This window comes from Halichoeres trimaculatus, unplaced genomic scaffold (assembly GCF_033239565.1).
Source record: "Halichoeres trimaculatus isolate MK-OKI-2021-1 unplaced genomic scaffold, fHalTri1.1 fHalTri1_scaffold_5, whole genome shotgun sequence".
Taxonomy (NCBI): domain Eukaryota; kingdom Metazoa; phylum Chordata; class Actinopteri; order Labriformes; family Labridae; genus Halichoeres; species Halichoeres trimaculatus.
In genome coordinates, this window is record NW_027437183.1 from 31,232,780 (window position 1) to 31,259,565 (window position 26,786).

The 26,786-nt window shown below is 39.7% G+C and overlaps 3 protein-coding genes across 3 annotated transcripts; all 3 read left to right on the top strand.

Annotated features, from left to right (window-relative positions):
* The first annotated feature begins 44 nt into the window (after positions 1 to 44).
* susd1 (sushi domain containing 1) lies at positions 45 to 11,206 on the top strand. Its single transcript, XM_074671031.1, has 14 exons — positions 45 to 314; positions 428 to 568; positions 2,367 to 2,522; positions 2,707 to 2,859; positions 3,028 to 3,207; positions 6,191 to 6,370; positions 6,450 to 6,629; positions 6,786 to 6,965; positions 9,132 to 9,296; positions 9,382 to 9,476; positions 10,290 to 10,476; positions 10,566 to 10,659; positions 10,746 to 11,001; positions 11,095 to 11,206. Exons 1-14 carry the CDS (start codon positions 263 to 265, stop codon positions 11,185 to 11,187), a joined length of 2,112 nt encoding a protein of 703 aa, XP_074527132.1. The 5' UTR covers positions 45 to 262; the 3' UTR covers positions 11,188 to 11,206.
* An 803-nt stretch (positions 11,207 to 12,009) lies between these two features.
* zbtb26 (zinc finger and BTB domain containing 26) lies at positions 12,010 to 18,632 on the top strand. Its single transcript, XM_074670351.1, has 2 exons — positions 12,010 to 12,311; positions 15,907 to 18,632. Exons 1-2 carry the CDS (start codon positions 12,300 to 12,302, stop codon positions 17,218 to 17,220), a joined length of 1,326 nt encoding a protein of 441 aa, XP_074526452.1. The 5' UTR covers positions 12,010 to 12,299; the 3' UTR covers positions 17,221 to 18,632.
* A 1,057-nt stretch (positions 18,633 to 19,689) lies between these two features.
* Positions 19,690 to 24,798, top strand: LOC141790835 (P2X purinoceptor 4a-like). Its single transcript, XM_074670938.1, has 12 exons — positions 19,690 to 19,832; positions 20,324 to 20,471; positions 20,634 to 20,705; positions 21,250 to 21,322; positions 21,404 to 21,500; positions 21,580 to 21,660; positions 21,744 to 21,885; positions 23,967 to 24,103; positions 24,190 to 24,283; positions 24,385 to 24,450; positions 24,541 to 24,645; positions 24,766 to 24,798. The coding sequence occupies exons 1-12, from the start codon at positions 19,690 to 19,692 to the stop codon at positions 24,796 to 24,798; spliced, it is 1,191 nt and encodes a 396-aa protein (XP_074527039.1).
* The last annotated feature ends 1,988 nt before the right edge of the window (positions 24,799 to 26,786 follow it).

Here is a 26,786-nt window from a genome sequence, read left to right on the forward strand (position 1 = left end):
AGCTATGAATGTAACTGAATATTCCACAGAATGACAGATGAAGCCACAAAACCACCAGTCTCAAAAAAGCCATTGAGAAAAGCGTCTCGGAGTGACCTCAGCTCACCCACCCACAGCATCCTCTCCGTCCTGGTTATCTAACGGCTCTGTGTCATCACAGCCAACAAGACGGGTGACAAAAATGACAAAAGAAGATGGTTGAAGAGGAGGAGGATAAGTTTCTGATGGAGTGAAATGAACAACAGAGAGGCTGTCAGAGAAGATGGCTGAGAGCAGCAGAACGATGATGGTTTTTCTCCTCTGTGCCTCTGCAGGTGAGAACATCTCAGTCTCCTTCTGGGTGGAGGTTTGGTGTTATGTTTTACATCTATTATGTATAATGTCTGTCAGCAGATACTAACAAACAGATTTCTGTTTATGTCATCAGCAATGCTCGCAAAAGGCCAGAGTCTTGATATATGTGCAAGCTGCCATGCTAATGCTACATGTGATGACAAGGCGGATGGCTCTGGAAAAGTTTGTAACTGCAAGTACGGGTTTGTTGGAAATGGAAGAACTTTCTGTCAAGGTAGGAGTCATTTTCAGACATGAAACTTGTTTTTGTCTTAATTGGCTTCAATATATTTACATCAAGGTCAAATCACTGTGCGCTCAGTTTCTCTGCATTGTGCCCAAAAGCAGCACATTTGACCCATTAATGATGAATCCAATGCGGTACTATTCCCAAACCAGTTATCAGATTCAAGTTACTCCCTTGGTCCAAGACACTTTGAGAAACACTGCCTAAGCTTCACTTCAGCCGGGCATACACTGTACGACTGCCGGCTCGTTTTTAGCAGATTTGCCAGTCGTGCGACTATTTTTTGGATTGGGCCAAATTACAGCTCGATCGTGTGTTGTGCTTCGTGTAGTATACATGGGTTAACGACAAGAGATTGATGTCACATGACGTTTACCCAATCACAAATCGGTGATCTCAAGAAAATCAAACTTGTTTGAAATCCTGGTCGCTCCTTGTGAAGGTATAGCACAGTAGAAGCAGTGCTACGAGCTGACTTGCCGCAACCTCTAACAGAGCATGCGCAATGCATAGATGGAGAAGGAAGGAGTGTAAAAAATGAATGTGTAGGTAGTATTGGTCTAAAGTGCTATGTAGCTGTCGCTGCTTACCTCCAGTTTCCGCTGAAGAATTGACAGACCATACTACTATATACTTATTTTTCTCTTTTTTTTTTTGTGGTTGTCTCTGCGCACAGAATGGTACAAATTGCCAAGGCAATGCGTTTGTTTTTGTCGCTCATCTTCCATATGCGTCTCCCACTTCCGGGTGCGTTTTCTTCTTCTCCTGCCTATATTTGACGTTGCAGTTAAAACACCATAGAGAAGAATGATACGGAGTCCGACATGTGGACTATGGACGTATTGTGTGAGCAGTGAAGTCGCATCAGAGTATCTGGCCGTGTAGTGTGAGAACATGATTCATGGGCTGCGAACTTTTGAACTTTGCGATCTAGTCGTGCAGTTTGAGATGGAGCTGTATCAAATAATTTAAAATATCGCACAGTGTATGCTCGGCTTAAATCAATAAGAAATGTCAAATTAAGTCAGTATTCCAGTGAAATCAATACATTTTTGTATTGAATCTTTGAAAGCTGAAATCCTAACATACAGTATGTGAATTACTATAGCACAGGGATTCCCAAAGAGTGGTGCATGAGTTGCCGCTAAGGGGCGCACAACATGAGTGTAATGGCAGCTGAGCACCATTATTTATTGATATTGTATCAATACATGAATAATTAAATACATAATTTTAGCACTTTTTAATGGAGGTTAACAGTTTGAATATTTAAGTGTTGAACTTTTGTTACATAGCAATGAGTGCTATTCATTGCTTGGCAACCATGCTTGACTTTCAAATATTATTGTTTTCATAATTACATTGTATATCCTCTAATGTAAGAGATCATCAGGCCCATAATTGTACATTCTGTTCTGTGTTAACAGTAGCCTATTTTATTAAACCTTATATGGTATATGTGGCTATGAAGACTATGCCTTTTCTATTTTTATGTTTTAGGTATTGGGGGTGCGTCAGCTAAGCTGAGAGGTAAAAGGGAGCGCACTGCCTGAAAAGTTTGGGAACCACTGCTCTAGCACCAAGCATAAAGTCTAGATTTGGGTTATTAATATTCAGGCTCTCATCTAATTATGAACAAAACCAAATCCTGTACCAAGTAAAAGTTTGGGATGATGATGACACTCATTGAGAAGTCACAGCATGAGTCAGGGCATGAGCAGTATGAAGAATGTCTCCTCTTCTCTACTCCTTTTATATTCAAGGTTAATAAACCTTTGTCCTCTAGATAAAGATGAGTGTCTGATTGGAGCCAAAAGGATTTGTGGACAGCACACCACCTGCCACAACACATACGGCAGCTACTACTGTACCTGCTCGTCAGGCTACCGCCCCTCCAACGACATGGACGTCTTCATCCCCAATGATGGAACCCACTGCCAAGGTCAGTTAAAGCTGGAGAGGATGTCAAAGTCCTTGCTGACTTATTTTTATTTAAACTGTTGTACGTGTAACAGCACGTTTTCACACACAAATATAAAAAATCTTTTCTCAAACATGGGATTGTAAGTTTAAGGGGAGACAGTTTAAAGAGGCAAAAGTTACAGTTTTGTCCCCTTGATGTGCAGACATTGATGAGTGCAGGGTCACAGGCCTGTGTGGAGACGGGGCGCTGTGCAGGAATCTCATGGGCAGTTTTGAGTGCAGCTGCCAACTAGGATACATCATCCACAACGGACCAGAGCCCTTCAACCCAAGCATAAACAAAGCTTTCTGCAGAGGTAAAATTAGATTATTAAGATTTTTAAACCTCTTCACAGACATAAAACCTGCTGAGGATCAGTGTGGAGTGGGTTTAAAGTTTTGATCTGGAGTAACTAATGTCCACCTGTGTATGAAAAAACTGGATTTGAACTTAGAGACTCCTTTTGTTTTTTTGTCCCACTCAGTGGTTGACTGTGGCAGGCCTGCATCTTTGAAGAACATGATACGACTGCCATTCACAGGGACCACATACGGCAGTGTGGTCACGTTTGAATGTGCTGACGGGTTTGTGTGGAGGAGTGGAGACAACAGTTCTATCTGTGCAGCTGATGGACGGTGGACAGAGCCGACTGCAGTCTGTGAAGGTAACAAATTGTGAGCACAACAAACTAACCAAGAAATAACAGTCTTCTCATCGAGCCCTAAAGATCTTTTCATCATTTATTGTTGGCCTGTACTTTTTGAATCCTGACTTAGATTTCTTTGCTCTTCATTGCTCAGATGGGGCTTGATTGCTACATTAAAATCATACATGGTACAGTTTTAACAGTATGTATTTTTAGCCATGTATCCACTGACAGCATGGATTTTCCTGAGAGAACACAAATCCACTTAGGCCAAGAAGGCCTAAAGTCCTTTTGACCAAATAATGACGGTCACAAATTTTAAAATTAAGAAGTGAGTTGACCAAGTGAGAAGCAAGACCTGCCCTTTATCTCAAAGAAAACAATCTCTTAGATTTATTTTGTTTGTTGACACTGGAGCTGGACTGACTAGAGGAAGTAGGACAAAAGAGCAGAAGCAAGCTGAACAGGGGAATGATAGAGCACGAGCTGCAGCAGTTATTCTGCAGTGGTCTGTTCAAACTTGAAAGTCTATCATAAAATGAAGAGTGAGGTTACGCTAGCTCTGCTTGGTGAGGTTGGAGCTGGTAGATGAGCTCTGGTAGGACATAACCAAGATTTACTAACGTTACAGAAATGTCTTTTAGAGCAGTGTTTGTACTAACTGAATTTACAAAGTTTGATTGCCATCACGTTTCAAACAACAAGGATAAACTACTTTTAATAAATGTATTACCTTGTTGCTTTGCATCTTGTAAAAAGCTGTTTTGTACAAAGAAAAGTTGTGTTAAAGATCTGATCTTTATTCATTTGCTTCTAAACAAATGAGCTCCTTAGCAAGAGTCAAATCTTTATAGCAGTGGGTGATTGGGCTCATGAGAAATTGAGTCTTAACCCTGGGAAAACACAACAGATTCCGGAGAGTCCTCACAAAGACAAAGATGTTTAGTCCAAGGTTAAAATAGTTTTGGATTTGTCATTATAGTTTAGTTTAAGTTATTTTTGACAATTTTTTCCATTACAGTTTCGTTTTAATTAGTTTTAGAGCAGGCATTCTAGTTTTTATTTAGTTTTAATTTTTGCAACAAGGCTTAGTTTTAGTTTAGTTTTAGTTTAGTTTTAGTTTAGTTTTAGTTTAGTTTTAGTTTAGTTTCAGTTTAGTTTCAGTTCAGTTTAGTTTTAGTTTTAGTTTTAGTTTAGTTTTAGTTTTTTCATACCTTATGAACCAGGTGCAGGATTCAAAAAGGTCAGAGTAAATATTTTGTAATACGGTTTATTTTCAAGTCCAACATAGTGCTCACTGCTCAGTCAATGCTGATACTGAACTGTTGGCTGCTGCCTTAAACACATGAAAATAATATAAACTTAATATGAAAATATAAAACATAAATTATATAAAATAATGTTAACCTAAATTGCATAAAATTAATATAAACTAAAACTAAATAAAACAATATAATATGAGCTTTAATAATTAGAAACTTGGACTCTGTAACAATAAAGGTGGACTCAAATACAATTAAAGTCAGACTCACATGAAATTAAACTATTACAGATGCTCTGATTCATTGCTCCACTACGTTTGGTCGCAGCACAGCGCACAGCCAGTCAGTGCAGTAAACAAGCATGTCCCAGTACGTCGCTGTGATGGTGCCGTACGGCGCTGACAACTGCCGAAAACTGTCATAAAATTGGTTGGGAAAAATGTGTCGGATTAGTTTAAATCCTAAAGGCTACTAATATTGTCAGAAACCAAAACTAAGGACATTTTATCTTTAATTTTAGTTAGTTTCAGTTAGTTTTGTGAACACAAGATACAGTTTTAGTTTACTTATCGTATTTGTTTTCTTTTCTAGTTTTTATTAGTTTGAGTTAACTGCAATGTATTTTAAATTTTAGTTTTCGTTTTTAGTTTCATTTTAGTTAACTATTATAACCTTGGTTTAGTCTCAAGTAGACAGTAAGTGACAGCAAACTCATTGGGAAACACATACACTATATAATCACTGCAACCATCATGAAGAACCAGAGATGGGTAAAGGAAGCTGAAGGTGAGGACATTCATGATCTCATACCTCAATGTCTGTTTAATCTTTGTGTGTCTCTCTGTACTAACAAGGGCACACTTTGTTCACATCGTATCAGCAGCTCATCTTTCAGAACAAAAACAACACACCTGAGAGTCATTTCAGGAGAAACTAAAAAGATCATGGACTTGTTTTGTAAGCCTTGAGGAGCTTGATATGACGTTAGAATCATGTCCGAGGCACAGAGATGATGAAACTTTAAGCCAGAAGAGAGTCTCTGGAGGTTTTCCAGTAGATACTGTTCCAGCACCAAACATGTCAGTGCTCTGGCTCTCAGATGTCGACTGTGGCCCTCCGCCTGCCCTGCCTCACTCTCATATGCTGTGGAATAACAGTACAAGGATGGGCACTGAGGTGCACTATGAGTGTTATTCTGGATATCATAATGTTGGAAAGGGCAATGTGTCAGTCTGCACAGCTGATGGAGTGTGGGAGAGACCGTCTGTGGTCTGTCAAGGTACCGTCACACACACTTCGACTGTATCTTTAACTCTGAACTGAATGAAGCTTTTCCTGGTGTCTGATTGACATGGTTATGATGCATGTTACTCCTTATAGAGATCCTGTGTGGAAACCCTCCACAAATAGAGTTCACTGAGCAGGTTTGGAACCACAATTCAGCCCCTGGCAACGATGTGTTTTATTTTTGTAAAGAGGGCTTTAAGTACAAAGGAGGGGAAAATATATCCATGTGTTTAATAAATGGTCAATGGACACACCCAACGATCTCATGCCAAGGTAACAGACACGTTTGTCATAAAACATGTTATTACATCTGATTAAAGTGTTGCTCACTCCTCCTTCACACAGGCCTTTTGACTTTACTGGCTCATTAATATGAGCATGCCCGCACTGTGCAGAGATCAAATGAAATTTATTTAAGCTTTTGTTTGTTTGTTTGTTGATTTCCAACTCAGAGATATTGTGTGGTGATCCTCCTACACTGCCTCACACTGGGCAAGTGTGGAATGGCACCTCCACCCCTGGCAGCACAGTGGCGTACTTCTGTAAAAGAGGATTTTATCACAGTGAAGGGAGCAATATATCAGTCTGTACGGCTAATGGTGATTGGACAGAGGCAGATATCTCATGCTCAGGTAAATATTTTCAGCGACAGCTTGAGACATTTCACTAACTGTTTCATCCTGATTAATAAGAAAGTCTCCATCTTTGTAGAAGTTGACTGTGGTGTTCCTCCAGTCATTCCTCATTCTCATATGCTGTGGGATAACGTCTCCACTATGGGCTCTCGGGTTGTTTATCAGTGTAACTCTGGATATCGCAATGTTGGCGAAGGAAGTGTGTCAGTTTGCACTGCTGATGGAGGATGGGATGAGGCCTTCGTACGCTGCCAAGGTGATTTCTAAACATAAAGAGTACAAACTAACGATGCTGCCTAAATTTTGGTAATAAATCATTATTTTGATGGTGTAATTTCAGACGTTCTGGAATTTTTTTTTCAAGTTTGATGAAATATATTTATAACTGTACCATTGATTCTGTCTTTTGTAGAAATAAATTGTCAAAAGCCTGCTTTTAAACCTCACGCAAAAATGCTATGGGATGGCACATCACGTCTTGGCAGTGTGGTGCGTTACCAATGTGAGGAAGGATACTACACGAGGGGCCTGAGGAACTCCTCAGTATGTAGGAAAACTGGACAGTGGGAGGACGTGGATATACGTTGTGAAGGTGCAATCTTTAATCACTGACATTCTGACAAACTTTTGCTCACATTTCTGAATATTTGAGGTGGTTTTGGCCACACATAAACTAGGTGCTTTCTGTAGGGAGTTAGAGGATAGACTGTGATATCATTGGTGACAGGTTAATTAAGAAGATGCAGCAATATGTGCACAGGTAGTCTTATTTTCTATCAATCGGTTAAACCAAATTAAGTATTAGTTTATTTAATTTGGATCCCTACTAGCTGTACCCTGGAGCAGAGCTAGTCTTCCTGGGGTCAGGGATAAAAACAAACATATTTAAAGGCATATCTACGGTGGCCCTGAGAGCTTACAGCACTGGAACTTAAGAAAACACATGCAAACAGACAAAGCGCATGAAAATTGAGAAAATGTCTTCTTTAATTTAACAACACGTGCGCGGCATTTAGAAAAAATGCGCTACAAAGACCACAACACAACACATTAGAAAAACATGCTGCAAGTACACCACAACACAATGGAGGTGTTTCCAGAGGACACTTAAAACTGAACTAAACTGGGCTAAACTGTTTGTGATAATGTTGATTCCATTCTGCAGTGGTCTGTTCAAACTTGAGATTTTTTTTAATAAAATGAAGTGAGGTTACGTTAGCTCTGCTTGGTAGATGACTGGTAGGACATAACCAGGATTTACTGACATTACACATTACTAACACGTCTTAGAGCACCGGGCTGCCAGCTGTGCTAAATATAAAAGGCTACTAAACTACTTACAAACTGACAGTGTTTGCTTGTTGTCACGTTAGCCTACAGATACGTCTGCACTGGCCGGCATATAGCCGGCTGCTACTATGTTAGCTTGATGTCACGTTTCAAACTGTAGTGCTATGTAACTGTACTAATAAGTCCTTTACTTTGGCACATTGTAACCCATAAAAAGTTGTCTTGAACACAGAAAATTTGTTTTTAACTGTTTTCTATTTAATTCCAAAACAAACACACACTCGCTATAAGTAATTTAGGACAGTGTACGGCGACCCCGGGCCACAAGGTGGCGAGGGAGTGCAATGAAATAGATCCTCCTCATAGCATCTTAAATATCTGTAAAAATGCAAAATCACATAAAACAATCTATTTTTTTTTATTTCTAATTAACTCGGGCATTAAGGGGTTAAAAACAGGACAAATAAATACAGAAACTTTAGATATCCAGTAAACTTTTAAATGGCTTCTGTTTAAAATTAAAATAAGATAGATGTCGTCCACAAGTCACTGATACAAAGGTTGAGGCAAGAAGAAAACAACCACTATGTGCCTGTTGTCCTTAAAATATGATGTGCCAATGTGTTTTTTAGTTTTATTTTCAAAATACTTTTTTGAGATAATTTGGAAAAAATATATCTTAGTATCTTTAGTCTTTTTGTCTGTTTTTGAATTGGCCCATCAGTGTATTTCTACAGCAGGGGGTCACTGATCTTCAGCAGCTATAGTTTTTTGGCTAATTGGATGATAAATTTGGGAACTTAACAGTAAAACTCCAGGTTTTCTGACCGGACACGGACTAGTCCTTTTGTTTCCATCTTAGTGTTTTTCCATTTCATTTCTTGATGCTTACTTCTGAAGAGCTGCACATGTACCACTTACAGCTCACTTCTCCAGGCAAAAAAGCACATGAGTATATCTTCCAACATCGTTTGGTTCCTTCTGGTTGCTTATTGTGTGAAGATTGTACTGCGCTAATTTTTCTGTGCTAATTGATGTCTATGTGCAGATTTAAGCTGTGGTCACCCACTAAACCTCCCCCATACTAACCTCCTGTGGGATGGCACCAGTAGACCAGGCAGTGTGGTGCTGTATGAGTGCATGGATGGATTATATCAAGAGAGTGGAAATAATATTTCAACATGTTTACTATCAGGAGAATGGGGGAAAGTATCTATAGAGTGCAAAGGTACAGCTCTAACCTCTTTATATGCTGGTAAATTTATATGCATGGTTCCATTCTTTGTTTCATGAATGTTGATGAAAAGCTGATGGTGATAAACGTTTGTGAGACTCGACTAATGAAAGGCACTGGGAGTTCAAATTCAGGCAGTGACAGATATAAACTGTGTATAATCAGTGCTAATAAAGCCCCACATTCAGTTCATGAAATAACAATCAGTTCTGTTTTTCTTTGTTTCTCATTTAGCTAAATGTGGCCCAGTGCCCTTCCTCGAGAACTCTGCGGTGGTGTGGCACAACAGAAGTGTTGCCATTCATCGCTGTTTGGATGGATATCACAGCTGGAGAGGCAGCAACGTCTCACTGTGTGGCAGCTCTGGGGTTTGGGAGATAGCTTCTTTGAAATGTATAGGTAAGTGAGAGAATTTTTTTTAGTAATTATACACATTGTAATATTGATTGCCCTGACTCTCTGTTCATTCCTATGTCACTTAAAGAAATAAAGCCACCCATCAATCACCTATTTGTCATCAATGAAAAGTGTCTGCGTTGGACAGCAGAGAAGTATGAGGAGGACACAGAAGTTTACAAGGTAACAGGGGATTTCATCCTCAGTTTCATCTTTCTTTAAGTACCTGCTGTTTATCTTTAACCATTACTGTTCTCATTTGCTGGCATAAGTACAAGGATGGGCACTGAGGAGGCATGCCCTTCATCACCACAATGTTCTGTCACTCATTTAATGTTTATATAATGAGATCCACTAAAACATTTTCTCAGCTCGAGTTCTCAGCTACTTGTAAAACTGACGCGTCTTGTACTAACCACGGGTCCCAATAAAACAACTCTTCTTTTCACAAAACTTCTGAGTTGTTTCACTCAAGACTCAAAGGCGCCATCTAGTGGTGTAAACAATACAGTGCATGTAAGCTACATGGACTGCAGATGAGAACAAATGTTCCTGGAGAACAAATTAATTCTTTAAGCACATTTTTAACTCAAACTGACGTTAATAAAGCTATAAAAAATTCAAAAATAATAGTACTTATTATTAAAAAAGACATCTATGGGTTGCCTTATACTTGCACCAAGAATAATAAACATCGGTACCTCTGATGGACATCTCACACGCTGGAGGCTGCAGAAGTTGTGTCCTGAGGACTGACTAACTTTTGCCAACAGTAGCCTGAGGAGGAATGCTGTGGTCGACAGGATTTCAGAACGATTTTTCATTAAATATCAAGAAATTTAATAACACGATAGGAAATAATAGGAAAACTTTGTTGTGTTGTTATTTATACATGATTGTGCTATGATTTCATTGGTCTGGCCCACTTGAGATCATATCACACTGTATGTGGCCCTCGAACTAAAATGAGTTTCACATCCCTGTGTGTAATTACAGGTGACCTATGCTGGATCCAGGGACTACCAGAGGTCCTTTCGTGATAAAAGAAAGCAGTTCATGAGATCCAAGGCTGAGCAGCTGGAACTCTGTCTGAACCTGCTTCCAGTCACAAACTACAGCATCTCCATCACTGCTGTCTCTGCCAGATACACAACCACCGTCAACACAAGCACCAGTTTACCAGGTACATCAATCCTTCTTTGACATATGGAAATAATTACTGCTACTATATTGCTGTCTTCATTGCATACTCATTTTAATCTCACTTGGCAGCACCTCCAGCACCCATTGTCTACTTCAGAGAGTTTCAGACTCCTATGCCAACTTTGAGGCTACAAAGGTCACTCAACACACTTGATCCTATAAGGTAAAAACCAAGAGGGAAAGAAACAAGGGACAATGAGTCAACGATAACATCTGAAGTGGATGATCTTTATTGTGTTTTTCCAACAGTTTGTTCCAGGTATTTGTGCTTCCTTTAGAGCAGAGTAAGGTGTTCGACTGCTCCTCTCCTGCCAGCTTACTCTCTTTAAGCAAAAGCAAACCCTCAACAGAGTACATCACTGCCCAGATTGCGGTCAGACGTGTTGGGAAAGAGTTGAACTTTACTGTGGGGGATGGACTCCAGTATGGAGGCTTCTTTAATGTTCCACTGGAGAGGAGCAGAAATTATTATATCATCTTACGCACTGTCAGTCAGTGGAAACAGGTGGGTGGAGCTAGTTGTTAAAGTACACTTGTACTGAAATAATGCACTGGACTTAATGTAAGTGTTCTTAAATGTTTTTTTCTTTTCTTTCAGGCTGTTAAAAGCACCTGTGTCTTGTGGGCTAAAGTAGGAGGTAACTCATTTGGAAAGATTTTTGCAGAAGAGGAAAATGTGTTTTTACAATGAAAAGCAATTTAGAAAGGCCATCTTTTATTAACTCATATGGAACATTTTCATGTTTCAGGTACAACCTATGTACAGCAGGTTTCTGCTCTGTCTGCTGCTGTCTCAGTAGTTGTCATTGCTTTAATCTTTTTGGGAGGATACAATTTAATCCGGTATGTAACACCACTAAATACTTCTATTATTATCCTATCAAGTAAATTTATTGTACTGATTTTTTTCATCTAAATGTTTCCATCCCTATTAATTCTAATGGATACAAAAAGGGGGGTTAATATTCTGAAAAGGGAACGAAATATTTTCACAAACAATTGTTATGTAATAACTGCAGTTCTACCTGCCTCATTTCTCAGGTTCTTCGAGCGGAAATGACACTAATTGCTGGGCTGCTGATGACCTTTTTATTTATTTTTTTCCTAATTAATAAAATATTATTGTATTTATATTACATAAACTGTTAGTAATGTATCTGTACATAACAATGATTGTACATTCTGTAAATAATTGACTAACAATAAACATTCTTAGTAAATTCTAAATGTGTTTTGAATGATAGATAAGTGTAGAAACACTAGATCTGTACACGTTTTGTTATCTCTTTACAATAATTTTTGGTATGACATGGGATGTTTTGAAATTTCTACAATATGGAGTCCCTTTTCGGACAATGACAAAAAATAAAATTTCTCGTAATTGTGACTTTTTATTTCAATATTATGACTACTACATCAATTATGACTATCATCTCGTAATTACATTAATATAAAGTGTTCATATAATTGTGCTTTTATTTTGGTAACAGTAATTTGTCAGAGCCGGCAGATGGAGACGCGTTGCATGTGTACGTCCGTTAAATACAGTTTTTATATCCGGAGCAGATCCACCACATACCCGGTGGTACCCGGACAAACACAGGCCACTGTCGTGCCGATGAAAGCACATTTTTAAATGAAATGTTCAAAGAGGTACATAACTCTAATTGCTGTATAAAGAAATAAGTATATAAGTTAGCGGTAGAGCTACGTGCTATCAGGGCTGCATGCTACCATAGTGAGAGCTGCAGAGTAGGCCAGCGGTGTACGTGAAGGCGGCGCTTGTTTACATATCTATCACTAATGTTCGTCAAGGTAAGTCACTCAGAACAGCTTTCTTTGTGTTGGTTTGTGTATAAGATTATAACCGAGGTTTAATCAAGGTCCCCTGCGAAAGGTAGTGTATTGCTGCTAACTGCTAAGCTAACAACAATACGACCTCAACTGTGATCCAGTGTTTGTCTTCAGTTTAGTGTACGTATCGGTTTAACATTAAAACTTAAAAATCAGTATTGGTGGAGCTTTTGTACTCATGTCTGCATTTAGTGCAATTGGCGCCGTGGGAACTCTGTTGTGGGATTTATTTTGCATCTTTTTTCGCTTGTAGCTGCCGTTACTAACGACAGATGCGATACGAAATATATTACTCCACTTGGATTTAACTAAGCAAATAAGTACAAGCCTCCTTTTGGATAACTACTGCATGGGCGATTATCTTTCAGCTGGAAACAAGTTATTCAACCCCAGCTGGTGCAACGAGTTGATTCTCATTTCTTTAACAACCATGGTCGTGGAAAAGATGTTATAACATCTTTTGACCCTTCTCAAACAGACTGTTTGAGAAGGGTCATATCATTTGCATGCACAAAGCAGAGAGGATATCTAAGGAGATTACAGAACCTACTAAAATTGAGTTAAGAACTGTCCAACTCATTATTAAAAACAGGAAGGATAGTGGGGACCAATCATCTTCAAGAAGAAATATGGCCGGAAAAAATCCCTGAATGATTGTGATCAATGATCACTTAAATGTTTGGTAAAATCAAATCAAAGAAAAACAACATTAGAACTCAGGGCTATGTTTAATGGTTAAAGTAAGAGCATTTCCACACACAATGTGAAGTGAACTCAAGGGATCGGGACCGAACAGCTGTGGAGCCTAAAGAAAACCACTAATCAGTGAGGCTAACTAAAAGAAAAGGCTTCAATTTGCTTGGGTGCATACAGATTGGACTCTGCGCTTCTTTTTGGACAAACAGTGTATCATAGTGACAGTGTGTCAGTGAGGGTCACCATAAGTCTCTTATATTGAAATGAGAAAAGGCAGCCATTGACAGGGGCACACTGCCTGTGACATGATTGACACTAATTACATAGCAGATTCAAACAAAGTTAGTGCATATGAATTGACACAGTAAGTGTTTCTCATCAAACTATGGAGTCATGGACTCTGATTTAAATTTTTAGGGTGACATCAATTCATTGACTTTTGCTTTTTTCCATCTGAAGAATATAGCTAGTGAAAGGAAGAGGAGAGAGGAATGATGACACAGACAGGCCTTGAGAGGTTAGCACATGCTTTGATTTCTAGCAGATTGGATTACTGTTCACAGGACTGTTAAAACAAGCCGTTCAGCAACTTCACTGTGTCCAAAATGCTGCTCACTGCAAGAGTCCTGCCAAAAACCACCAGAACTGTGCACATCACTCCAGTTATAAAATCCGTACAATATTGGCTTTCTGTCAGCCTCAGGGTTGATCTTGTGACATACACACACCAGCCACTGTATTAGGCACACCTCTCCAACTGCTTGTTAACACAAATTTCAAATCAGCCAATCACATGGCAGCAACTCTGTGCATTTAGGCATGTGGACATGGTCAAGAGATGGTCAAGAAAGGTGATTTAAGAGACTTTGAATGTGGCATGGTTGGTGCCACACGGGTTGGTCTGAGTATTTCAGAAACTGCTGATCTACTGGGATTTTAACCCACAACCATCTCTAGGGTTTACAGAGAATGATCCCAAAAAGAGAAAATATCCAGTGAGCAGCAGTTCTGTGGGCCAAAATGCCTTGTTGATGCCAGAGGTCAGAGGAGAATGGACAGACTGGTTGGAGCTGATAGAAAGGCAACAGTAACTTAAATCACCACTGGTTACAACCAAGGTCTGCAGAAGAGCATCTCTGAACACACAACACGTCCAACCTTGAGGCAGATGGGCTACAGCGCCAGAAGACCACACTTTGAGCCCCTTAGTACCAACTGAGCATGGTCTAAAGTCCACAGCCTACCTGAGTATTGTTGCTGACCATGTCCATCCCTTTATGAGCACAGTGTACCCATCTTCTGATGGCTACTTCCAGCAGGATAACGCTCCATTTCATAAAGCTGGAATCATCTCAGACTGGTTTCTTCAACATGACAATGAGTTCCCCGTAATCAAATGGTCTCCATAGTCCCCAGATCTCAATCCAATAGAGCACCTTTGGGATGAGATTCTCATCATGGATGTTCAGCCGACACATCTGCAGCAACTGTGTGATGCTATCATGTCAATATGGACCAAACTCTCTGAGGAATGTTTCCAGTACCTTGTTGAACTTACGACACAAAGGATTAAGTCAGTTCTGAAGGTAAAAGGGGGTCCAACCCGGTACTAGCAAGGTGTACCTAATAAAGTGGCCAGTGAGTGAGAGAACAAGTCAGAACAAGCAGCATTTTGACTTTCAAGTCCTGACTGAATAAATTCTCCTTTTACTCTTCTTACTCTGCCTTCAAAAGAATGGAAACTCATTTATAAACATTTGTTTTATTACCTCTTTCTGAGACAGTTTTACTGATTCCAATTATGATTTTATTTAGGGCGGAACGATTTTGGGAAATAATCTAATTGCGATTTTTTTGGCTAATATTGTGATTGCATTTTAACATGCAATATTTTTATTTATTATATATACATATATATATATATATATATATATATATATATATATATATATATATATATATACATATATATATATATATATATATATATATATATATATATCTTTTTTTGGGGGGGGGGGGGCTCTTCTACATTATTCACTGAACACAAGCAATAAATAGTTGAACAGTTGTATAGTATGACCAACACAACCAAGGATACTATCAACATATAAACAACTCTTTCCTGTAGGCCACATCTACGTGTTACGATGAAATGAGATGAAATGAATTGATACAATTAACATATCTTGATATAACTATTACAATCACAGTAGAATATTGACTGATTAAACCTTAAACTTTGTAGACGTGTAATAAAATTATCATTAACTACCTTTCATAAAATCAGTGAGAGGAACAAAGCACTGCAGAACAACAGGCCTGGAATGAACAATATTATAAAAAATAGATATGAATCCTCTCTTCTATGTATATCACACCAAATAAAGTGCTAAAATGTGAATGAGACCAAATTTCTGGCTCAACCACTGAAATATGTCAACATGTGGAATTCCCCTTAATAAAATGAAAAAGAAACAATGTTCGAACATAAATATAAATATTAGTCATGTAAAAATCTTACTGATCTCTCATCAGTAACAAAACACAAACTAAAGTAAATGTACTTGAAAATCTTTTTTTTCTTTTTATTGCAGCCTTTGTGATTTGAAAATTGCACTCTATTACAATGCAATGTTGCATTAAATTTGATTAATTGTTCAGCCCTAATTTTATTTCACACTTTCTCTCTTTCCTGGCATCATTTTTTTGTCATATAGCTCGTCTCCTTCATGACACATTTCCTTCAATGCTGTTGATGTTACCGTTTATTTTTAACTTTGTAAAGCGCTTTGATATTGAAAACTTGCCTTGGTTTAGTGCTCAGCCTCATGTCTTTCTCTGTTTTTGTTTTCCTCAGTCCACCATGGCCCAGAACCGAGTGATCCTGCAGTTTCGCTTTGCCACATTCGGAGACTCCATGTTGCAGAAAATGAACCTGCTACGACATCAGAGACGCTTCTGCGATGTCACTGTGCGCATCAACCAGCTGGAAGTGCCAGGTCACAAGGTGGTGTTTGCTGCCGGGTCCTCGTTCCTGAGGGACCAGTTCATCCTTCAGCAGGACTCCAGGGAGGTTCAGATCTCCATGATCCAGGAGGCAGAAGTGGGTCGGCAGCTGCTTCTGTCCTGCTACTCAGGGCAGCTGGAGTTTCCTGAGCTGGAGCTGGTGCATTACCTGACAGTGGCCAGCTTCCTCCAAATGGGCCACATCGTGGAGCAGTGCACACAAGCTCTTAGCAAGTTCATCAAACCTCTGCCTTCACGCCAGTTAGAGGTGGACGTGGATATGGGGAGTGATAAGATAGAGGAAGGTCTATCCTCCCAGACCCACACAGAGCAAGAGCACTCTCAGGTGCAGACTCTCCACCAGGAGGATGATGAGATCGAGCAGATAGAGGATGACAACAGTATTGACGGAGAGGAGGAGGATGATGATGATGACGATGTAATCATACAGCCAAATTCTCCTCCTCAGATGATAAGCAGACGCCCAAGGCAGGGTATCGTAGAGAGTGACATCACTATCGTCAAAGTTGAGTCTGTGTCTGATGCAGCAGAGAACTCCATCACCGGTCACTTCCCCACCAGCCCACCTGCCGCCCTCCACTCCCCTGAGCCCCAGCACTCACTCATCAACTCCACCGTGGACAGTCGAGGCAGCGAGATGGCGGTTCCTGCTGGTGTGTCCGGATACCCACTCAGCCCCCCTTCTTCTTCCCCTCCAGCAGACAAACACACAGGGCACCAGAGAAACTATGACAAACCCCTCCAGTGGTACCACCAGTGCCCAAAGTGTGCCCGTGTCTTCCGCCAGCTGGAGAACTACGCCAACCACCTCAAGATGCACAAGCTGTTCATGTGTCTCCTGTGTGGGAAGACCTTCACGCAGAAAGGAAACCTGCACAGACACATGCGCGTCCACGCCGGCATCAAGCCCTTTCAGTGTAAAATCTGTGGTAAAACCTTCACCCAAAAGTGTTCTTTGCTGGATCACCTGAACCTGCACAGTGGGGACAAACCACACCGCTGCAACTACTGTGACATGGTTTTCGCTCACAAACCAGTTCTTCGTAAGCACCTGAAACAGATCCACGGAAAAAACAGCTTTGACAATGCCAATGAAAAAAACCTGCATGACGGAGGGGTGGACTTTGACTTTGGCCGGATATAAATACATTGACTTTTCCCCGTAGCTTTGTTGGATGCCTTTACTTATTTAATGGCTGTGATGCAAACTTCTTTCCAGATAAGACGAGTCCCATAAGTCCTGTTGGAAGTAAAACTGAGCATGGAGACTGTTATTCTTTGTGTTTTAAGCCAATGATTGCATCATCAGAGATGGATGAATGAGTGAACATGATGTAAACATGATGACTGGTGTCTCTTCTCATCCTGCTGGGTTTGTCTGATGAACACGATCAGGAAGATGGGTTTATGATCTACATTTCACTGTAGCTTCATTAATGTGGACTATCTTATTTTTGTGCTACAATACATTGTAGAAGCCTTCATACTGTACTTGAATATCCAGCACTGAAACATGACTGTATATCAATAGTTTTATATTGAATTAACATGTCTTTGTGTCTGCGTCGTCTGAGGAAAAAAACATAGCAAATTAACAATGTGTTCAATATATATCCTATTCATTTATATGTGATGTATAAAGTCAACCGTAGCCATTTTTTCCTACATGTGTGAATATGACATCACTAAAGTACACTTGAAAGAGAGAAAGGTGGAGAATATGTTATTGAAGGCAAGCTACACCAGTGAACTCTGGGATGCCAAAGTGTCCATGTAAACTGAAATGTTCCTTTTTTTAAAAAAACAGACCTTATATCTGAGGTACTTTTGGACCAAAGTGACATACTATCCTTCATGTGTTCATCCAGTTCAATGTGTGTTACGAAATTAAAAACTTGGCTCCTCAATCAAAGAGTCTTTTAAAATGTTCTCACTGTCACTTGTTTCTTCCCACGTATCTCACATTTGAGTGTAACACTTTCTGAACAATTACACTGGGTAACACAGTTTTTGTTGAGTTAGGTCTGATAGCTGTGTTTATCTGATTTTTGGGTGCAGAATCCAAAAACTGTTCTCAGTTTTTTTCTATCACGTCAAGTTTTTGAATTATAGACCCCCGTTTTCCTAAAAATGTGAAAAATACTTTATTTAAGAGAAATGTGCTTGTTTTATAAAAATCTTCAAAAATTGACATAGATTAAAATATGAAAGAAACAGGCATGACTGAAATGTTAATTTAACACTATTATGTTTCTACAAAGGATATGGATACTGGAGGAGCTACAGGAGCACACATGATCTAGAACAAAAGATATATATGTAAACAAAATGCTGCAAAGGAATAGTTACAAGCTTTGAAAACTACAAAAATGGCATAAAAAAACCCCAGAAGGTTAAGAGAAAAGCTGCACAAATCCTCTTCATTTCTGCTATGCTAGCTTTCTGTTTGCAGATATTGACAGTACTGACCTATTTGGAGCTGCACACACCTCTCACCACACTGTCTCAGCTGATCAGGGGGATTTTGCTGATCTGGAGGGTAAGCTGTGGAGAAAAACCTCACGTGCTAGAAGAAAAAAAAACTGACTGCAATTTCAAAACCAGCATACCAATTTTAGTTTTAATCAGCATAAAAATCTAACTTAACAGGATTTCTTTTCAAGTTGTTCCCCAGTGTAATCATGCAATGTAAGTGCTGCACACCTGTTGTGACGGTGTGTGGAAACTGAAGAAAACTCAGAATTGAAGAAATTAAAGGTCAGCACAAAAGTTCAACCGATGCCTTCCACAGCGTGCGGGGTTGTTTTTACGACCTTCCCTATCAGTCTAAGTTTGCTGTATCTTCAAGTGGAATGCAAATGTGTGCTGGCTTGAACAATGTGTGTAACTGTGCTACGAGTGTATCTCCAGAGCAGTGAAAAACTTTATAGTGACTGTTGAATTCTCCCTTAATGCACCTTTACAAATGTGATCACTAGGTTGCACACTGTGAAAACCAAGTGTTTATGTCTTATTATAGTAAAAACTGTCTTTAGGTTGTTTAAGACAATGATGATGCCTCGGTTGCTTGTAAGCATTAAGGGGAAAAAAAGCTGACAATTTGAATAAGAAAAAAAATGTTTATTTTCTGAACAATGTGTTCCTACCTTATTCATAACTCTTTTTTATTTAATATCTTGAAGTGAGTCACTTAATTGACACTAAAAATTAAATGTAAATATATATATATAGGATATATATGGATATATTGGATATATTTCAGTTTTTTGCAGCGAATGTAAAGGGGGCAGACATGTAAGCTGTTACATTCTAAGGAATGAGCAAGACTATGACTGAAAGATGCCTCCCTTTTGTCAATTACCTGATTGTCTGGGGGTGAGAACCTAGGAGCTGAGAGCTATACACAGTGTGATAAGAAGAAATACACAAACCTGAATATTTTTTTGCATAGTCTGTATTGTCTATGCTTTGTTAGGACTAACAGCTGATGGAGAACCTGAGCTGGATATGTGTCCACACAGGGTATATGATTTGAATGCAATGATTTGAATACAGCCAGCCTTGTCCACTCTTTGTTATCACACTGAGTCCATCATTAGCCTGTGGTGCAGCAATGAGCAAGTCTGGAGGCTGCTGTAAGAGCTTTCTACATTTTGTGTTTGATTATGAAACAACAAAAACTCTTGTTGTCCCCAGTCTAGCGGTGGGATGTTTCTTCAGGTTCACCCAGCTTCTGGTGCTGCTGTATGCCTTTGGGTAAGTAACAGTAGCTTTATTACTAGGGATGGGTACCTTCCACATTTGAAACAATATGGTACCAATGCTGGTACCTGGCAATTCAACTCAACGGTACCAATTTTCAGTACTTTTGTGTCTTTATGTAGTAATAAATATTAATTGTTTAATAACAAATCTCTAAGTTTTTCAATTTAACATATTTATTTCTTGATACATAAACTTGCAATGCTGTGTTCATGTCCAGTGTGAAAAATCACCTACTTTTACACTCCCTCACAGTCTTAATGATGCGTTTTGGTACCTAAACATCATACTGTTTGATTTTTACTTAAATCAATACTCAGTCAGACAGAATTCAGTTGTTACGTATAACAGTACCTAATTCAGTACCCATCCCTATTTGTAATACAGGATAGGCAAGATAGAAAGAGATGAAATCTTTACAAATATATCTATATCTTTTGTTTTTTTTTTGTTTGTTTGATAATTTGTTGTGAATAAACCCACAGGTATGTGTTTGTGGTGCAGAAAGCCTATCAGCAGACGGACTCTGTCATGAGTACTGTCACCACCAAAGTCAAAGGTTTTGCCTTCACCAATACTTCAAACATGGATCCTAAATTTTGGGACGTGGCTGATTATGTTATCCCTTCACAGGTATCTGTATCAGAAATAAAACTTACAGAAAGTCTAGAGTCACTTTACATCTTCAGTTATGGTATCTGATGTGGTAAAGTGCCTGTATGTTTGCTCTATTATAAACAAAGTTAGACCATGTCTTAACATATCTGTTTTTGCATCTTTTGTCTTTTATAACAGAGCGTGAATTCATTCTTTGTGCTGACGAATATGGTTATTACCCCACATCAAACACAAGCACGCTGTGCTGAGGTAAGAACGGACACATCGTTATGATTAACACTACATGCAAATGCCATTTCTCAAATACACCTCGTGTAGAGTGAGGAACAAAGTCTGCTCTGTTTCAGAGTTGTCATTGTCAAAAATCATGTTAATATTTTTGTTCCAGTCAGTCTTTGGCCAAGTTTTTTCATGTACAGAAAAGGTCAGATCCAAGACGACACCTTGCACTTTATTCATTAGATCCATGCTTTTATGAAATAAGCATACTTGAACCAGCAACTGTACAGACATGGCATGAAGCCTGATGCATATTCATGGTCAGATATGTCCTGTAAACACCATTACTGAACGAACCACATGTATGCAGTACTTTATGTACTGTACTTACTGTAGCCACAAACACATCTAGATAGGCAGGTAGATAAATTGGCTGTTTCCACAGCTGCAAATACTCATCAAGATTACTTTGACTCAACATTTGAATATTGTCAAATTTATTACAAGTGCACCCATACCTGGTCAGTAAAACTGATTCAGACTCTAAATCTAACACCTGTGGTATCTCCTTAAGCTGCCGGGCCCATCAACTACATGCGTGGATGATTGTGACTGTATCGAGGGATACAGTGATCCTAGAGGCAACGGTAAACCATTCTCCCTTGCTGACGTTCGACTGATAATGTTGGATTATACAGAACAGACCTGACAGCTGTTTCCCCACGCAGGTATCAGAACAGGGCTGTGTGAAAACTACTCCACAACTGCCCGGACTTGTGAAGTGCTCTCATGGTGCCCTCTTGAAATAGACACAAAGCTGCCTAAGTGAGATAAACCACAGTGCTCTGTCTGTAACTCAAGTATCATGACGTTTCATTTGACGTGTTTTTTCTCTGTCACACAGGCACCCGCTGCTCGCTGCTGCAGAGAACTTCACTGTGCTGATCAAAAACAGCATCACATACCCAAAGTTCAACTTCCATGCGTCAGTGCTGCAGAGTTAAGAACCAAAGTTTGCAAATATACAGTTTCAATGTGTGTTCAAATGAATCTTTCCATCTTTTCCAGAAGAAACATTCTGCCACATATCAACTCTTTGTACCTAAAGAGGTGCCAATTCAACCGTACAACAGATCCTGACTGCCCAATATTCCTCCTTAAACATATGGTTTCAGAGGCTGGAGAGGAATTTGAGGACATGGCTGTGAAGGTCAGAAAACTGATTTTTAAAACTGCAAACATGAAAAACTTCTAGAGCCCTGATCTTTCTCTAAGGCCCCGTTTACACGTTTCATCTGAAAACGCAGTGAAAAAAAAATCTGCGTTTAAACGGAAACGCAGAGGGACAGAAAACGCTGTGGTAAGCATGCCAGGCCTGTAGTCAACTGTACAACTGTAACTGTCTTGTCCACAAGCCGCTCTTGGGAGATCTCCACTGAAGTAGAGTTGGGTCAATGATCTGGTGTATGGGGGAATGCTAAGGGCAAAAGCGGAGCAACAGATGCACATTTTGTTGAAAGACAGCAGATTCAGCAGATTGAACAGCACAAGCACAACACGGTAGTTTGCGACAATCGTAACAACAGTACTCTTGTCCTGTTGTATGTGCTCGCAGAAAGTGGAGTGTGATGTCAGCATTTCCACTGAGAATGCTGCCTTACTGTTTACACGGCAAGTAGAACAGCCATCACTGCTCTGTTGTTGGCTGTAAACAGCCACATACCGTATTTTCTGCACTACAAGGCGCTTCGGAGTATAGGGCGCACCTTCAATGAACGGCCTATTTGAAAACTGTTTTCATATATAGGGCGCACCGCATTATAAGGCGCATAGAATAGACGCTACAGTAGTGGCTGGGGTTGCGTTATGCATCCACTAGATGGAGCTGCGCTAAAGGGAATGTCAACGAAACAGTCAGATAAGTCAGTCAAACTCAGGCTACATCCACACAGAGCTGCACATTTTCCTATCCAACTACTTTCTGAGCCGTTTTCAAAAAAGAGCGCTGTAAAGACGAAGCCGTTTCTGCCATCCACAAAAGCCGTTTCCAGAGATCAGTTCAAATGCCAGACCTTTAGGGGGCGCTGTATTGCTCTAACAATAAACAAGAGAAGAAGCCCGGGCCAGCCAGTGAGCTAATGTTAGCACTTAGCAGAATTCCTCTTTACAGGTTCTCACTGCTTACCGCTGTTACTCCGGCGACGCCCCCTGACTATGGTAGGGGTATACATAAGGCACATCTGATTAAAAGGCGCACTGGCTTCTGAGAAAACTGAAGGCTTTTAGGTGCGCCTTGTAGTGCGGAAAATATGGTAGTTCATGCACAAGCTTCTCATCTCAGAAGAAGACTAGACAAAGTGGCTAGAGTTCATTTATCAAGGAAATGTTCCAGCTACACTCAGTAAAACTGTGCATGTGTGTGCTAGTCACTTCACGGTTGACTGCTTTTCCAACTTTGGACGGTCCAACAGAGGGCTAGCGAATAGACTGAATCCAGGCGCATTACCAACCATCCACCAACAAACCTTGGTCCCTGGAAATGTGAGTATTTTAAATGCTGTGTGCTGTGGAGCAGATGTAAGAGCTTTTTCTCAGTGACCCCCCTGTCTCTGTGTTAGCTTCGGGGATGCTAACTTTAGCTGCGGTTAGCCTGTTGGTTTAGCCTGTAATGTTACGGTAAACAAGCTTTGCTGTTTTCTAAACATTGTGCACTCAGAGCTCGTGGCACCGCTCTCAGTGACGCGGAAGAGCGGGGCGGTATTAGCGGTGGCTCATTTACATATGAAGGTCACGCCCACTAAATCAGAGCGTTCTGAACAGAGGGGCTATGAGAACCTGCTTGATTTATTGGCTTTTTGGACCAAAACATGTTACTACCATTTCATGAAGACATCAATGATCCATATTACACTGCAGAAAAGGAGCAGAATATGGGACCTTCAAAGGGTTTGTTACACAACAATGGTTATAGGGTGAAACACACAAGTTTTGTTGCGTTTCAGCCTCACGTTTGCACAGAAATGACCTAAAACACAAACTTTTGAAAACAGTCTCCAGAGTGGGGTTTTTTCTGAAACGCTGCCGACACTGTTGCCGTGTAAATGGTAAGCGCTGACATCACACTCCGCTATGCTCGAGTGCATAGAACAGGACAATGTAGACGCAGATTTTTTATCTCTGCGTTTTCAGATGAAACATTGTCGTGTAAACGGGGCCAAAGTCTAAAATGCAGCACATTTGGACAATAAGCCAGAGTTAAAGTGTACTGTTATAATCCACTGTTTTTTAAAGGGGGGTATCCTCGGTATTATTATTGACTGGAGCTGTGACCTGGACTGGTGGGCAGGACAGTGTTCCCCCAAGTACAGCTTCCGCAGACTGGACAACAAAAACCCTGTCAACAACGTTGCTCCTGGATACAACTTCAGGTAGAAGCCACAAGCAACACATACAAAAATGCTTTTTCTTGAATCAACTAGTGAAACATTTCTTGACAAGCTCCTTCCTCTTTAAGGTTTGCAAAATACTACAAGACCCCAGATGGAATGGAAACCAGGACCTTAATTAAAGCATATGGGATCCGATTTGATATCCTTGTGTTTGGAACTGTAAGACCTGCATAAAGAGTCTTAAAATGAAATAATCAGAAACATTAAATGCCCTCACCTCTTTAATAACAGCATCATCCCCTGATTCTTTAATGTTGCAGGGAGGAAAATTTGGAATAGTGCCAACCTTAGTGAGTTTAGGTGCAGGACTGTCTTTTCTTACTTTGGTGAGTAACTATGTCTAGTTCCCTTCTTGAAGTATTACACAAATTATTCTTTCAATAGAAAATGCAACTTTTCACTTAATCTTCTTGCAGGTTCCTATTTTTGCTGATATCTTTATGTTGACATGTGCGAGAAAAAGGCATCTTTACAACCGACGTAAAGTTGAATATCTGGATGACGATGCTGCCACTGAAGCAGTAAGCAGCTGATCTGTCACTGCAAGCAAGAAACAGTTCTGAATAAAGGTGTGTACTTTACTTCAATTTTTGTTTCAGTGTTAATCTTTTTTTTTTTTTTTTTTTTTTTTTACTGAACAGGTGTCAATGAGCACCACATATGGAACCCAGTAATGTGGTCTCATCACCGTGGGAAGACTGAGGAGAACGCGCAGCCTTCCTGCATGAATTCCTGCATTAAGTTCTTAAATACAAAATGTAAAATATATCTGTACAAAAGATGTGACTGTACATGAGGGTTTTACTACATATGTGGTCAACTTTGGATTATGGTTGTGGTCATTAACACACTACTACAAAAACTAGGTAGGTTATGATACAGAGCAACATTAAATGAAAGCAAGAGGAGGGAAATCCTGCGTCACTAACAACAGAGAGCTGCTAGGAATATTCTCATTCCTAGAGAAGAAAGAAGAAGATGGGGGGGAATGATAGCGGTGTGTTGTCTTACTCTCTACACCAAGCTTCTGTTGTTGTCATTTATTGTCTTTCTCAAAACAGTTTGTACAAATAGTAAAAATCCATGGATTACCTGCCAGTCTCTTTCTCTGAATCCCTAGTTCATCCCTCAAAAGTAAATTTCTGTGTCAGTGAACGTGTCAGTGCATCAGAATGATGAGTCCTTGTGTCAGTGTGTATGGATAGGACAGCCAAAGTGCTGAGTCATGTTGTCAGTATAACAGTTTTAGTAAAGTTTTGATGACACTTATTGTAAATTGTAAGTTACATCTTAGTGTGTGTGGGAGATTAATTACCAGAGACTGGACAAAAATCATTTTCTCTTTTACTGTTCGGCGCTGCATAGCACAAAGAATGAAAACAAAAGTAGAAATATAAATATATAGTACAGTCTCTTTAGGGAAAACTGTTCACACAGTGCTGTGGGAATTACAGAAGGAATTACAGAAACTGGTCGATCTTTGGTTGATCTAATGCTTCAGCCATTTCTATTTGTTAGAGAAAGCCAGGATTTACCAGGGAGAAATTTGCCTACTTTTCTGTTCCTCCTGATGCTGAAGTTCCTTCAGTTTTCTAAAGTTGAAGAGTCTAAAGTCATCTCTGAATATGGTTTTTGTAATATAATGTTAACTAAAGGCTTTTTGAGGACATCTGGGAAATCACTGTTATTCAGACGCCTGAATTTGTTTTGAAGAAAATGAACAGTGAAATTGTCTGTCTCTGCAGTTGGTTTCATCCTAAAGCCTGACTCTAACCTTCCTGAAAGAAAGACTAACAGCGCTTTCTATCTTCTATGATCCTATGTTAAACTACCTACTGTGCTTTTTGAGTAAAGATGTATTTTAAAGTTATTGTCACTCCATGTGGGGCTCAACCTGTTCCTTCACTGTCATTTCTACAGGTGGTGACTTTGTCAAAGTGAAAGCATTAACTAATTTGGAGCGAAAAGGTCAAATCAATCAAAGTTTATTGAAAAGGTTGAATCTACTGAGTTCACTTGGAGGTTAGAGTTTAGTTCAAATACAGAAAGGGGTTTTCCGTGTCACAGTTTGAACATTTGAGTGTTCCTCTTTAGTCTATCACTCTCATGACAGCAGAGTGACCTCCACTTCCCCTCGAGGAGGAGCTGAAATCAACCACATAACAAAAATGAACCGTTTATGGTGATGACAAAGAGGGCGCTTCTCGTAAAACACCTCACTATTCAGGAAATGAGAGCATTTCAGATACCTGACAGGAAACATGAAGACCTCAGTGCTGTTGTTGGTCCTGTTGAGCCACTGTGCATTTGCAGGTTAGATCAGAGTTTATATGTTTTCCATGAATCTGCTAAAAACAGCTTGACATACAGCAGTACAACAGTTTGTTAATGTCTGACAGACATGAGGCTGAAAATAATATAAATCAATTTATGACAGATAAGTTTCACCTTCAAATCAATGACAATCAATCAACTCAATCAATTATTGAATCAATCAATTATTTTGAGGGTATTTGATTAGAAATCAGAACACTCTTATTTAGTGCAGTGCCTGTGAAAAGTTACAATTTTATCCTCCAACAAGGCAGATAAAAACTGTCACACCATGAACTTTCACTTTCATTCTTCCTAACCTCTAGTTCTTCACTTTTTGTTGCTCTCC

Excerpts from the sequence above, each read along its gene's own strand:
- susd1 (XM_074671031.1), top strand. The coding sequence starts at position 263 with ATGGCTGAGAGCAGCAGAACGATGATGGTTTTTCTCCTCTGTGCCTCT. Across the intron at positions 6,630-6,785 it reads GGCCTTCGTACGCTGCCAAG|AAATAAATTGTCAAAAGCCT; the intron begins GTGATTTCTAAA and ends TGTCTTTTGTAG. Across the intron at positions 10,660-10,745 it reads AACACACTTGATCCTATAAG|TTTGTTCCAGGTATTTGTGC; the intron begins GTAAAAACCAAG and ends TTTTTCCAACAG.
- LOC141790835 (XM_074670938.1), top strand. The coding sequence starts at position 19,690 with ATGAGCAAGTCTGGAGGCTGCTGTAAGAGCTTTCTACATTTTGTGTTT. Across the intron at positions 19,833-20,323 it reads GTGCTGCTGTATGCCTTTGG|GTATGTGTTTGTGGTGCAGA; the intron begins GTAAGTAACAGT and ends ATAAACCCACAG. Across the intron at positions 24,104-24,189 it reads GCTCCTGGATACAACTTCAG|GTTTGCAAAATACTACAAGA; the intron begins GTAGAAGCCACA and ends TTCCTCTTTAAG.